At 40.7% G+C, this 15,557-nt stretch overlaps 1 protein-coding gene across 2 annotated transcripts; it reads right to left on the reverse strand.

Annotated features, from left to right (window-relative positions):
* Positions 1–45: 45 nt before the first annotated feature.
* Positions 46–13,745, reverse strand: fhl1a (four and a half LIM domains 1a). Of its 2 annotated transcripts, none has more exons than XM_083915735.1 (6): positions 13,647–13,745; positions 4,078–4,259; positions 2,826–3,003; positions 1,727–1,896; positions 1,425–1,611; positions 46–874 (listed from the first exon to the last, which is right to left on the reverse strand). In XM_083915735.1, the coding sequence occupies exons 2-6, from the start codon at positions 4,231–4,233 to the stop codon at positions 720–722; spliced, it is 846 nt and encodes a 281-aa protein (XP_083771861.1). In that variant the 5' UTR covers positions 4,234–4,259; positions 13,647–13,745; the 3' UTR covers positions 46–719. The 2 variants fall into 2 exon arrangements, with proteins under 2 accessions (XP_083771861.1, XP_083771860.1); XM_083915734.1 differs by lacking the exon at positions 13,647–13,745 and adding an exon at positions 7,321–7,459.
* Positions 13,746–15,557: the final 1,812 nt, after the last annotated feature.

Consider the following 15,557-nt stretch of genomic DNA (forward strand, 5'->3'; position numbering starts at 1 on the left):
AGATGATACAAAATGTTAAAAACAAATAAAGTCTTGCAAAAGTACTCCTTTGTCACGTTTTTAATGTCTTGCTGTAGAGAAATAAGAGACTCCATATGACGTCCTCCTCTTTTATTCTCGTTTTACATTTAAGTTCACTCAAAGTCTTGAATACATAAGCAGTTTATATTTCAGCATCAGTCTCACATGCCTCATTTAAATTCACTCTAAACATGTTTGAGAGTTGGGATTCAAACATGAATGTAACAGATTGTGAATCAAAGCTGTTATGTACTGTATGAGCAGCATATGCATGTAAAAAGCATTGTATTCTCTCTGAAAGATTCCAGTAAGGCACTGAAAAGGCTTTCGTCTCCTAAAGCTGAATCTGGATTAGACTAATAGTGCACATCACAATCCCACAAAAGACTGTTTTACCGCGTTAGTATCCAACACTGACACAAGTTGCAATAATGTATATGTAGATAAATGATTCAAGCTAGTGCATATTTAGTTAAAATAACCTCTATTGTCTGTCAACCCCGTAAAGGGAAGTTTCACCAAAACTGACTGTATCGACGTTTTTTACAATTCAGAAACAGACTAACGTTCATGATATTCTGAGGCCTCGATTTCACTCGCCCAAAAAATATTTTCTTTTGCAAATAAACAGTCTAAAAAGTAAGTTTTGGTGCAATTCCACTTTGAACAACGATCCTCTGCACATCTGGTCATGCACTTCACAACTTCTTAGCACAGTCAGGGCAGTAGATGTGATCTGCATTGATGACAAAGCGCTTGTTGGCCAGCGAGAGGCTGCACTTCTTGCAGTTGAAGCAATACTCATGCCAGGAGAATCCCTCGTAGTTCACCACATTGGTGCCATGGCCGAACCCTGTGGACACAGAAGGATCTGTGAACAAGTGAAATAACATTCCTGCTGTGGGACAATTTCATATATCATCAGTGGTAGTCACAGCTCTTCCTTCAAAATATGTCTTAAGCTTCTTTCAAACAACCGTACAGTAACTCACTGCCTTCAGTCATTTCAGTGAGGGCAGGCAGCAGAGGGGAAGCCGATTTGAAAAAGGTGGTAGGGTTATGACGCTGGTGCCGTCCATGTGAACGTGCACAGACCTGACTGATGCCCAGAGTTCTCCTTGCTGAACTTTGGGTGATTACACTTCGCTTTTTTGGGAAACACTCTTGAAAGTAGGCGGTTGACAGGGCCAAATTGCATCATGGTCTATTGAGTCCTTTTTCAGCCAATTGCAATCTGTCAGAGGCCATTATAATTGTGTAGTAAAAAATAAAGGAAAGGAAACTATAATAATAATAATTTTCCATCAATCCCAACATGCATTCTGTACACATTCAACACAATCTTGGTATGTGTTTGCAACAGAAATCACACTAAAAGGACCATCTGTTTCTGCTGATCTGACCTGTGATTGGGTTCTTGCATCCATGGCACTTCTTGGCCACATCAGTCTTGAAGCAGTCCACGCAGTAAAAACCGGTCTCGTGGGAAGTGAAGCGAGCTCCTGCCAGAGGCTTACGGCAGGTCTTGCACACAAAACACTCAGAGTGCCAGGGCTGCTCCTGGTAGCTGATACCTCCGGAGGTGATGGGCTTAGAGGGACAGAGGAGCACTCTGAGCATGATCTCAAACACCACAGGGCTAGTTAACATTCACTCTGCTGAAAGTTACGCTATACTGTAAGTGATACATAATCAGGGCTTGTACCTCCTTGCAGTGGAAGCACTTCTTGGCAAACTTCTTGTCATGGCAGGGAGCACAGTAGATGTCATCACCCTTGGTCAGGAAGCTCTGTGTGCGGATCGGCTGCTTGCATTCAAAGCAGGTGAAGCACTCCTCGTGCCACACCTTGTTCTTGTACTCCACGTTCTTGGATCCTAAACCGCAAACATGAAATGACATTGTTAATGGAATTCATAGTCAGTGTTTTTGTTTCCTCATACAGTCTTATTTCAGAACGTTTGACATTATCATATTCATTTTGTATCAGCATGTTCCACTTCTTCATTGAAGATGTATGATGCTTATACTGAATTAAATATCAGAACACCAAGACTCCATGTTTTTAGGATTGCACTTTTCCATCAAATAGAAATATTTAGAGGTTTGTGCATAATTTGCAACATATTTGATATCTTTGGAAACATTGGCGTCTCTGCTAGAATTTGAAATAAAGTTCTTTGGGTTTGAACAACAATTGCACACATACTATTTGTAATGCATGCTTGCTGAGATGTAAATGAATACTAAGAAACACAAGGAGGAGCCAGGAGGAAGCTGGCTGTTCTAGGACCTCTTGTATAACTGGTAATAATAAACTTTATGTAGCGCTTGATTTAATTTCATAATGCTTTGTAAAGGGCAAAACAACATCAAAGAGACGTTGAAACAGAGGCCACATATTTTTTATTAATTCATTTGTATTAGAAAAAAAAGAGGATGGAATCATCAGTAAGCGAAGATCGTACAAATGTTATAAACCTCAACATCTTTCTTTAAATCCTTTAAAAATGGCTTGACATGCAAATTATCTCTCTGTGAGAGTGTTTGGCAAAAGGAGCAAAAAACGCCCTCACTTCTCATCATTTTGATGTTTCAAATGTTGCTAAATCCTGATTGGCACACATCACATTTCACCTATTTAGCCCCACCCACTCCAAACCAGTCAGACAAGCACAGATCAAATACAGAAATGTAGTAAAACAAACCAAACTGTTCTTACTTTGCTCATGTAGAACCACTTTTCACATTTTAATAAATAAAGACAATAGGTTTTTAAAAAGAAAAAGTAGAATAGCAAACCCACCTGGCATGACCACCTTGTAGCAGCCCTGGCACCGGTTGCCATCCTCCCGGGCTCCACACTTGCCACACATTATCTTGCCATCATCCCGGGCATTGAAAGGCTCACTGGCCAGAGGCGCGTAGCACTTGGCACAGCGGAAACAGTCCTCATGCCAGTGACGGTTCTTATGGTGCAGCTCCTGAAACCCAAAGAGGAGGCTCGGGGGTGAGCTGAGGTGCTCACACTAAGTCCTCATATAGACCTCATTAAAGAGGAGTTTGTTTACTCAGCGTGTGTCCTGAGACTCCAGGCCAGAATACAGAAGCCCATGTGGCGAGCGTTAAAATGGAGACGAAGTGAACTGGGACGTGGTGAGCCATAAAGAAGTTAGGGGACTTAGATGGTGGAAATGGAAAAGCGATATCAAGTATTTAAGCCTCATTAGTAGTATCGACACTTCTTTTTCACACATTCAACTGCCTGTGACTGAGTATTTTGGGAGCAGCCGGATGACAGAGAAGTTGTATAACAGTCTGAGACTAAAGCTCTCTGAACAGATACATCCTCACTTGTTATCTGTTTGTATTGATCCAATAGCAACCATTGCAGACATCTTTATAGTCCCTTTGACATGTTACAGTATGGAAATATAATAAAATTGAATTTAGCTGCCGCAGTGTCGGGGTTCTGCTATTGTTCCTACTGGTGCCACTGTTAATGTTATGAGTCATTTGTAAAAGTCACGAGTTTCAGGTGTTTTGCTAATCTATAAAACCTTCGATCCTACTGCCACTGAACCAATATCACAAATCAAGTCTAAATGGAAAGCCTGTAACCGAGGTAACAACTATATGTATTTGAGAGTATGTTTTTTTTCCATTAATCTATCTATCTAATGTTGTCCTTGGAATTTGTAGAAATCCACAGTGGCAAATAATAAATATGAAGCTACTTACTTCCTGATTTCTAACAAAGGGTTAATCCTTTTTTATTAGGTTAGTTGTTTTTTGGCATCATCTTCCTGTCCAATGAAAACCATGCATCTCAAAATTTGGTGATTGTAGTATTAAGTGTTATTCAGTGTTCCTTTATGGATTAAGAAACCCCCTTATTCTTAAACTAACTATTTTTAACAATAAACAAGTCATTATCATTATTTTTTATCATGTGAAAAATTGCATTTGTGTCAGGGTTTTGTTAAATCCTGATTTCGGTCCCTCCATCCTTTATTCATTCAGTCTTTTTCTTCCACTCAGTCACACCGTGTTTTCACCTTGGAGTCAGCACCGATCGGGCGTTTGCACTCCGCGCAGGTGTTGGCACAGAGTTTATTGAAGCACTTGGTGCACACATGTTTTTCGTCCTTCTTCACATACTTCTTCCCGTGCAGGTTGTCCCGGCAGTAGTAGCAATCGAAGCGATCGGTCATGGTGGAGCTGAGATAGCTCTTGGCACCTGTGGAAACACACAAGACTGTCAGGCTTGCACAGCTCTCGTCCCTACATCACTGGGCGTCACCAGATGGGGACAGTGTTGCCTTTTCTAACATCCCCATGATTCTGAGCAATGCAAGTCAATGAATACATCTGTACGACACCATATAGGTGAAAAAAAGTTTTTTTTTCAAAAATGAAAGAAATGAAGAACAAAAATCTGCATTTAATGACTGAATTTTGGTGAACAGCGCAAAGGCAGTAACTATAAATCTGACCTCTGTACCTTTAAAATGCAAAAACAAACCTGTGTGGAAATCGAACAAAGTATATTTTATGTGGGGTAAGCCAGTCCCAGCCTGGTGAGATGCGTACATGAACTGATGAAGCCTCTTGGTTGAGAGGTGAAACGTCTTCCTTGACAAATAACCAAGTCCAGTTGCTTTTGACTGAAATTGCTTTGGAGTATATTTTATGTGTTTTCCATTTGACTTTAGTAAGACACAGTGAGACGCAGCTCTGACAGCAGCATACCAAACTGATGAGAGAAGTGCGAGTGAGGTTAAAAAAGCCCCCCCACAGATGTCTGCTTGATGTCTGCGTGCTTTCTGGTCTGCAGACTTTTTATCAAGCTCTCCCTGGAAAGCTTTTGTCATATTTTTAGACTGTTTGGCTCTCATTCCCTTCGCCCCCCTCTACTTGATGACCTCCCCTCAACTCTCTCTCTCCCTCTCTCTTGCTCTCACTCTCTCTCTGTCTCGCTCTCTCTCTCTCCTTCTTTCTCTCTTTCTCTCTCTGCATCCTGGCCAGGTCATTTTATTGGCTGTTAAGGTAAACACCAAGTTGTTTCTTAATTTATCAACATTACTGTGTTCCCATCACAGACTGCGTCCCCCTGGGAGCAGACTTGAGTAGTTTCCTGGAACAACTGTGCGGGTGGAGTGTGTGGAGGCTTTATCTACATCACTTCAGACAGGGTTGTCACAGGATGTCAGCAAGAGCAGCTGAGCATTGTGTGAACTTTAGCAAAAGTGATTTATACATCAGTTTAATCCAGCAATCACAAATCGAGGAAGCAATGGGCGGACCTGCATTTTTGTCCTAGTAACCATAGGGACAAGGGAAATATTTATGAAGGGGACTGCAGCTATTTAAGTGTGTAAAGAGATGAGCCTCCCAGAGTGTGGTATGTGCCCGTGGTGTGTGTGTGGATGGACAGATGGGAGAGAGGTTTCTATCTGCAGCTGTGCTCTAGGGATAAAGACGGGACTGAAGACAGAGCCCTCACATGCCAACACCCACCTTGTAGCATGTGATGGGGCTACAGCAGGACAAACCAACACTGTCAAATCACACACACAATGCTCGGGTCTCATTACTGAGCCCAGCCAGCTCAGAGATCTATTTTAGACACTGAGTCTCTATTTAAAGCACATTGACCTTCCAGAGGGGACAAATGGAGATGGGTGCAGACTGAGGACTACTGGGACGATGCAGTTATTGTGGCTCCAGCTGAGAGGCGTCCAATAACTTTAATCTTTTGTTACAAACTGTGTGACAGCTGCCCCCTGTCAACAGGTGTGGTATGCACAGACGCTCGGCTGTGGGGGGGAGTTGAGTTCACTGTGCTTCCTTTGGGGACTAAGTAAGGTCAATGTGAGCCCAGTTTGAGGGGTGAGTCAGAGCGGTATGAGATGATCAAAGACAGCGACCCACACAGTGTATCATCCAAATCAACAGCTTAACCGTCCAAACTTTCTGTTCTCTGTTGATAGACTATTTTAACATAGTCACATCTTGCTATCATGCTGCTTTGAATTAAACAAAAGTTACAGCCATAGAAATTCATTTTCTATGGTTACAGCTTAACAAAAAGAGTAACGTTCACTGTAAACTCTGGTACAGGCTGTTCTTTAACCTTTTCTCCATCAAGAACTGAAAAATGGAAGAGAGCTCCAAATATAAAACTACAGATTTCTACTACAAGATGACATCATCATAAAACTACTCAGGAAAAGATGAAATCATCTACCCTATGAGTGAAAACGGCATTCGTGAACTTTCAGGCCATCTACAATTAAATGCTCCCTCAAATTCAGGTGTGACGACGAGAAACAACGTGTTGTGATCCCCGAAGTAATTTCAGTCAAAAGCTGTTGATGTTGTGATTTACTTTTCATCTAAATGAAAACATACTTAAACAGTTCTCCCCAGCCAGAGAATGGGAGGATTTTACATTGGGATATCTGAGCATTGTAGCTGTTCATTTTGTTGGGAAAGGTTGTTTGAACGATGCACATCAACTAATGCTTGGCTGTACTAGATGAAGCAGTGTAGCTGTTTTAATTTCCTGAATTATTTAAACATTACTATACCACTATTCCAGTGCTGTTCTTCTTCTATTGGTAGAAAAATATATAATATTATTAGCTGCGAAGAGCGTTGAAGTCAGGGCGTGAGTGTATTGACAGGGCACCTGTGTACCCTTCTTAATAACTTTTAACACATTTAACAGTTAATACCCACACATTATTCTCTTTAACAGGGCAAAACACCACAGCACACAAATATATGTAACATATTAACAATTACTAACAATATTAATTGTATATTTCCGAAATTACACCAGTGAATGGCAGGTTTTTATATTATATGTACTCTTGACAGTAGAATTAGACACTATAAACCCATTATAAAGTGAAATAATAAAAAATAAAAAAAATATTTAGAGAAACCGCCAAAACCTTAGAAAACAGCCTACGGTGATACACATTTTTAGTCAAACTGCCCAGCACTAAAGGAAGAAAAAGAAGAACAAATTATTGTCTTCTTCAAATTGGTTGATTAGAAAAAGATAAACTAAAGGATTAAGTGTCACTTAAATGATCCTTCTTCTCAAGCTAAATAAAGCATTTAAAATGCATTCCCACAAAGTTCAAAACAGCGTTAGGCTTTTTCTAACTCTAAGCCCCTAAAAAAAGTTTTCACAGGACAGCAAAGTTTAACAAATTCAATTGAATCATCTATTTCTGATAACACATTCAATGAGTTATTAATTGAGCATCCCTGGCAGCTTGTTTTACCTGAGTGTCTGTAAGCCATGATTCCAGTCAGGAGGATAAGAAGAAGGAGAAAAGAAGGACAATACAGGGACAGGAGGAGACGGTAGCATCCACGGAGGGTACCATAAGCCTCGTTAAGTTATGGGGGGCTGTATATACCCCTCTGTGACCCACACACACCCCCAAACCCCACGTCCCAATCCAACCCCAACTCTAACCCTCCACTCCTTTTTAGGGTATGCATTAGAGAATGGAGCGGATGAGCGAGAGTATGAAGGGATGGATTAGGTGATAGAGATTGGAATCCACTGCTGTAACATCAGAAGGGAAAAAAGTGAATGATGTCCACGAGGGATAACAGATACTCCCACTGCCCCGATACCAAATGTTTTGTTAGAGTGTTCGGGACGTGTACACAGATGCCACGTAGGATCACTTACCATCAAAACTTAAAGGGGTGACTCACAGGAGAGAGTGGATATGACTCACTGAGCTGAGGAGAGACAAAGTGTGTCGGAGTGTTATGGAAGTATCTGTTCTTCATGTCTCTGTGCGTGTACCATGTGTACTGTACGTCACACTTTCCAGAAGATAATGTGGTGTAAATGTCGGGCCCTTGGGCTAGGGTCAAAAAACGAAACTGTAAAGTGAGTCAGAGTGTCAGTGATGAATTTTTCTCTCTGTTATATTTGTGTTTTCTTCGTATTCTGAGACGGCATATTTCCTTTAAAGCTGCAGGAATCACCCGGATAATGGAAATGCAAAAAGACATCATGAATCCAGTCCTCTCTCAAGAATAAAAGGCTCTAGCAGTGAATGAAAGTCATCATCCATCAGTACTCTGGTCTACTTAGACAACAGTTAAGCTGATGTTATGGTCATATTCAAGTTTTATTAAAGCATCAGAAAAAAGCTTGAACGCTACAAGGCTCCAATTCTAATATCTATTTATTGCACCAAGGTGGTGATGTTTCGAGCAGGTCACAAATCCTTGTCTGAGCCACCTTGGTGCAATAAATAGATATGAGAACTGGAGCCCTGCAGTGTCCGAGCCTTTTTCATTACTCTGTTTCATTGACTTACCTGTGGCTCAGCACTTGCCCGCCAGAAACAAGTTGACATAGTATCACATTTTAGGCAGAGATGGTATTTTTAGTCATCTGATGAATCTTAGTCCAATATTCACTCTACTTGTAGCTCTGTTTTGGGTCTTCTAAGGGAAATATCAGCTCTTGAGCATCTAAATGCGCCATTATGTTCACAAGTTGCTGACACCAGCTGTGTACAGTATTTAGAGAGTATTCCACTTAGAAAAGCTGTGAGAGTTGTGAGAGTGAACCAAAGCAGTAAGGTTGTCATCCTGTTGCTGCCAACGAACTCTCATGATCAAACTCATCATCATCATTATCTATTCTGCAGTGGAGCAAATGCTCCACAGATGGCACTTTAGTCTGATTGGTTTGGGCCTTTAGAGTCAGACGAGCTTAAATACAGAAATATAGGATCATAATGGGAATGAGAGGAGACTGAAAGCCTCAGGGACAGGAAATAAATGAGTTAGAATCAGGCCTCTGTGAGGACCCATAAAACTAATCCTCAGACTCATCTTAAATAAACGTCTTCATATGTCAGACACAAAACGAATCAAGGCAGTCATCTTGTGTTTGTGTGTCGTTTGTATAAAGGGCATCTGGTTGTAATTACAGATTTGATTTGGCCCATTACCAGGGAGCACAGCATTGCGTTTGTCCTTTTCCTAATCTGTCACCCAATTACCCTAAACCCTCAAAGACTAATTGATGAGCAGAAAGGCGCCATGACTCCCAGCCTTCAAAACCCTCCCCAGCCCACTCTGTGTTACACCATGACCTCTGCTCCTCTATTTCTTTACACTCCTGTTAATGCTTAGATTGTTCTTTCAAATGCTTTTCATTTCACATTTCTCACTCTTGCCAAGACACAGTTCTTTCGCAGCACTGGATTAATGTGGATTTTGACAGTCAGGGGTGAGGCAAAAATACTCAAATGGATTAACGATCGTGGGGATGGTGAATGGGAAAATGATGAGATGGTAAGTTACCACTGTATATTATTTGGAAGCAGCATTCAACCAATAAATAAACAAAGTAAATAAATAAAGTGCTTAACAATCCAATGTCATTCGATTAAAGTGCTACTGGAACCAATGGAAGAATCATTTTCATTACGCTCATCTGAATAAATGGAGGTTGAAATGTGCAGCATAAAAAAATACTGTGTGCACATTATAAAGAATATATCACACTGTAGGTTTATGATAACAAACACAGCAAATAAAAAATATAATACAAGCTAAACAAGCTTACTAACAACATGGTTTATGGTCTGATGGACACTTCCTGCACAAACCTTTATCTTCTATATACTGTGTTTGTATATAACATGAAGTGACATACTATTGCAGGGTCAAGTGAAAATTGATTACTTAGATTAAGACAATTCTTTTTTGAATTAATATGTTTAAATATGCAAAAAAATGTGCTATCTAATGCTTACTTTTGCTGCATTTAGGAGAAATCTACAGACACCTGGATACTTATTTTGGATGTTTTCGTTCCACTGCCCCCTAGGGTGCACTTACAGTGAGGAAAATGTGATAAAGTGCCCTCTAGGGTGGCTTTAAAACTGAGAAGGACACCTTCCCCACTGCATGCAGCTGGCAACCTTTTTTCTTTTTTCCAACCCCTTTTGTGGAAGGTACAAGCCCATCTTCTCTTTCAGTGATAGATTTGGGGTTTGTTGTCACAGCGAAACAGGAAATCAGCACGGCACTTCTCGAACAAATCTGAACAAATTGCTCAGCGTGACAGGAACAAGCTCCCACACACTCTCTTTACCGTTACCAACAGCAACAAAAGCCTTGTCTGTGTGTCTGAGAGCTCATCTCTCAACATGACCTCTCGCGCTGGACATCCGTGTGTCTCAGTCACCCTCCAAATCTGGTTAGTGGGCGGACAGTGGGTGACAGAGCTAGACATACTATCTCTGTCAGAGGAACAGTGGCTCACCATGTACACAAACAAAAACACACTGACAAGACACAGGAGACAGACAGACACACACACACACACACACACACACACACACACACACACACACACACACACACACACACACACACACACACACACACACACACACACACACACACACACACACACACACACACACACACACACACACACACACACACACACACACACACACACACACACACACACAGACACACACACACACACACACACACACACACACAGACACACACACAAACACTTAAAATAAAGCCCTCACTGTGAGCCAGCGAGTACTTCAGCTGTATTACAGCACGGACATAAGGTCAGTGAGTGACTGAAGGAAGCAGGGTGTGGCTGTGAGACCCAGACACATTGAGGTCAAATACGTGTGCACAAAAGGCCACGAGGGAAGCTCAATCAACACAGTAACACTACCGCCTAACGGATACGACTCACACACACACACACACACACACACACACACACACACACACACACACACACACACACACACACACACACACACACACACACACACACACACACACACACACACACACACACACACACACACACACACACACACACACACACACACACACACACACACACACACACATACAACAACAACATTTTCAAATAGAGCCCTCAGTGAGCCTCTTAAACAGAAAAAGTCAGTTCCTCAGGTTGATGTGTGGAGTAATATATGGTTTTAGAAAGGACATACATAAATCATCATAACAATGTAATTCTTCATTTAGTGCACATCAACTTCTTATATCGCTCAAGTCACATTTTCAGCTTGTACATGAAAATGGTCATAACACTGAAAGATGCAGTGTTTTGACCATTTTCATATGCAACAGCCACATTTTCATATGCAACAGCCACATATGCTAATTTATACTACTATGATTCAGAGGGAATTATTCTACTCTTGTACCCTTACAGTGATCCAACAGCTATAGTTACAAGACACTTTGCAGAATAATTGTAGACACAAAACATACTTGATCATATGATTGCCCTCTAAAATATGATTATTTCTAACGGACTCAACGGTACTTCCTATACATTAGCTGCAACTCAACCACGTACAGCAGTACACACACACTATATCTGTCTAAATACATTAATTATTCTAAAATAATACTCAAAATAAAATGTTGAACAATTTACAGACAGTACTGTTGTAGATGTACTTAAGTATAATTGTAAAGCTTTGACTTTTACGGAAAGGATGTGAGTATTTCTTCCACCACTGTGTGAAATCCTGAATATACTAGCTCCTTCTCTTACATGAAGCATCCAACCCTCTCAGTCTCTTCCAATCCCTCTTGCTCGCAGCGTTTCTTTCTCACATTCTTCCTCTTTTATTCACAAAGTAATCATTTGCATAATCTCTGCACTAAAAAAGAGGGATAGACGGGAGAGGTAGCAGTGCAAAAGGAGAAGTTTGACATCCCCATGAGAGAATAATGCCTCCACCACACAGACAAACAAGCAGCATTGCCTATTTAGGAGCAGTGCGTCGGGGTGGTGGACGCTGTTTCATGTGTTTCATCAACTCTGTCATCTACACTCAGACACACCCTTGCGCTCTCTCTCTCTCTCTCTCTCTCTCACTCTCTCTCTCTCTCTCTCTCCCTGTGTCTCTGTGTGTGTCTGTGTGTGTCTCCCTGCTCTCTGTGCAAGAATAAAAGATGTGATGAAACTTTCTTCTCAACAAAAGCATGTCTCTGCCTGAATGAACTGCAGGCAACAAAGCGCAGTCGCCTTAGTGTGGCAAACGTACTGCTGCTGGCCTGATGGAGAGGAGACCTCACAGGCTCTGACATACAACAACTTCATAAAAGACTGAATAAATGATAAATGATGAATTATAAATGACACACTACATACCAGGCTTTATGAATCTGTAACTGCGCTGTTGGATTTGTAAACTGCTTTTATGCTGATTTTTACATCAAATATTTAAAATAAAAACACTTCTAAAATAAAAAAAAGTGATTCATGCATTGCTGCACATAAAAAGCTCAAAAGAAAAAGCAGTCTTTTTCAAGTTCATTTATTACTCAGTGAAGTACAAAGTATTTATGACTCTTGAAGGGTGGTGAAGTCATACTGGAGCCACAAGGAGATCCAGTGTGCCACAGAAAAAGGGCCGTAATCTCCAGGTCTCTCCAATGACATCATGCATTTGGTTTGGCAGCTGCACAAACCAGAGAGGGAGGAGACCGTAAGCTGGTGTATGTTTGGACAGTTTTGAGGTCACACATGGTGCCTTTCAAGCTCTGATGTTCAATATACAGATGTCAGCAGTGTATGATAATATCACAGATCACGTCTGATCTATGAGATCAGTAGATCTGGTGCTTCTGTGCTGAAGTACATCACATTGTCAGACAAACACGTACAGTATGTATGAGGGGAAGTGATGGGAGAAGCAGTCAGATCCTTAAGTAAAAGTAGTACTATGACAATACTTTATTACACGTAAAAGTCATACATTCAAACATTGCTATATCTGTATTATTGGAGCAGAACTATTGATGCCCTAACATGTAAGTATTATAATAACATTGTAGCTTCATGGGTTAGAAGTTCTTTTGAGCTGCTTTATTATTCTTTTATATACTTTTGGTTGGTTTTGGTTGTAACAGTGTATAATATGAAAAATAACTAGCAATTCAAAGATGTCAGCAGAGTTTAATTTTTCCATGTAAAGTGTGAAGTCGAAGTATAAAGTTTATTATATTATTAATTAATGAAGTATCTCAAAATTGTACTTAAACGCAGTAGTGAGTAAATATACGTCCCACTACTGTTGGTTAGAATTAACTGCATTTCCCTAAATAGACAGGTTTATTCCTGAAAAGGGCCTCAAAAGTTAATTCCCTCCGAAAAGATATGAACATGAATTTATACGGAGGACAATAGAGATGTAGGCAGACATATACGTGCAGTGCGAAACAAAGCGCATCACCTGTTGCGCAGCGCAACACTGTTCCCAAAATGATCACCTGGACTAAATGTATTTGTCGCACATTTCAGTGTTTTCCAGTGATATCCGTTTGTGTGTAACTGTAGATTCAACTGCCTCTAACTATATTGGAAACTACCAACGGATAAGGTAAAAGCAGCAATTACGCATTTGGCATATAGCTTCAGTGCAAACGTAATGGAGCAAATAGACGCATTTTGTGATCAACTTCGTCTTTACCTGTTTAACATTAGCCTGAAGTGAACTGAGCAGGCGGTCTGAGGGAAACACAGCTGTGGTTTTGGACTCACCTCTCCAAAGCGAAACAGATGAGAAGTCTTTCACTCGACACCAGCAGCAGCAGCAGCAGCAGCAGCAGCAGTGTGTCCGGTGGGTTTAGCCGAGAGGTGAAATCTGCGGAGGCAAGGCAGCTTTAAAAGACAGAGTGAGCTGAGAAAAAAGAAAAAACCTCAGGACCTAAGCCAAACCTCTGTAAGCACTCATAAACAATGACCTCAACCGGGAATTTACAAGTAAAGTTCTCATTGGCCCTGCGCTGGAAGCAAACGGGATCATGAAGAAAATAAAGCCATAACTTCTCTGCATCAACGAGCACGGAGACTTAACAATGACCCCTCTGTTGGAGGGAAGCTGCGCGGGGATCCCAACTTATTGTATTCATCAGCTTCACAATATTTTAACATTTACATTAGTTTGCAAAACATGGACTTATCAAGTTGATACAATTTCGTCCATCTTCTGTATTGGCCTCACTCGTCTCCTTCTTTGGTAATGAATAGAGAGATTGTTTTCAGGTGACTCATTCTTAACCCAAAGTAAACACATAAAGCCTGTTAACTTAACCCTCAAAGTTAATCCATTACATTTCCAAATGGATGATGAAATGCCCAATAGGTGTTCCTCTTACACGGCACAGATGCCCACTTTTATATCAACCGTGTCATTGAGACTAAACAGCCTCTTTGAGCACAGAGATAAACAGAGGATCCATCTGTTTGTAGCCTCCACGCAGGATGAAGATAGAAGAGAGGGTTTTAAGGTCATGTCTGTTGTGTTTCAGGCTGAGATATGGCTTCTTATGAACAACATGCTAGAACAATAAATATGCCTTCTTCTTCTTTTATGCATTAAAAAAGCTTTGAATTGTTAACCCATTACTGTACGCGGCTGTACAGACAAAATTGCCATGTTGGTATAACAAACCTGTATTAATGTCGATGGGACAACAGTTTGACCTTCTGTTAGCATTCTGTGAAAGGTGCATTTCATTAAACAAACAAGGATCCTGTATTTAATACAAATGCAACAGAGGCTGCACACAGCATGAAATGCATACCTGCAGCTGTGGTAGTTCTTTCGTTTTGCTTTATGTAAGGCCATTGTGCAATTTAAAATGAATGTGCATCTGGTGGAATGATCATTGAGGGATTTGTCAGGATCAATAACATAAACAATCGTGTGAAAAGCAGACAGTTCAGCCGAGAGACATATATAATATTCTCAAGCCAAAGCTAAGTGGCCCTTTAAAACGACTATTTCCTTTCTGGAATGTTACCATACAGACATTCTTGAGCAGACTGGAGGGAGTTTTGCCCATATTAGGAACGTGTTACCTGATATCTGGCACAAATCGCGTCTGGGAAAATAAAACGCTATCAGTTTTAGCTGTGCAGGGTGCAGCTTTCATAATAACACCTCTCTGCCCCTTTTTCGTTGGATGGATGAGGTTAATGTGTCATTTTTGGGCGAGTGTGAAAAGATTTTTTGTTTGGGTTGTTTTTGGTTCAGCTCAGCATTCACTCCAAAAAGTGACAGAAAATGGTGCATTAATTCAGGATTTGTAAGCTCAGTGAGAACAAGATCTGGTAATTTGAGCATTGTGCATATTTCACATGGGGCCTAAGAATGAATTTATTCAATAAATGCAACATAAGAAAGGAGCAATTTAGCGCTCATATCACATACTACGGAAGGTTTGACACATTCAGGGTTAAAACAGAATCTTGTCCCAGAGTTAACCTACAACCAGGAATAATCCATGCACATTTATCAATATTAACAATATTAACAGGTCGGGACTGGAGGTGATTCACAACCTTTTAAGCATACTTTCAAATGAAACTGTGTCAACCTGTGAACCATAGTAACAACTATGTCTAGTTCAACCAAATAGACCAAAGGAGATAAAACCATCCAGTGTA

Source organism: Echiichthys vipera (assembly GCF_963691815.1).
Source record: "Echiichthys vipera genome assembly, chromosome: 6".
In the NCBI taxonomy this organism is placed as follows: domain Eukaryota; kingdom Metazoa; phylum Chordata; class Actinopteri; order Perciformes; family Trachinidae; genus Echiichthys; species Echiichthys vipera.

What these genes read in the sequence shown, in the direction of transcription:
- fhl1a (XM_083915734.1), bottom strand. An exon ending in CTACAAGGTGGTCATGCCAG is followed by an intron (nt 1,897 to 2,825) that starts GTGGGTTTGCTA and finishes TTTGCGGTTTAG; the next exon opens with GATCCAAGAACGTGGAGTAC. An exon ending in ATGCAAGAACCCAATCACAG is followed by an intron (nt 875 to 1,424) that starts GTCAGATCAGCA and finishes CTGTGTCCACAG; the next exon opens with GGTTCGGCCATGGCACCAAT.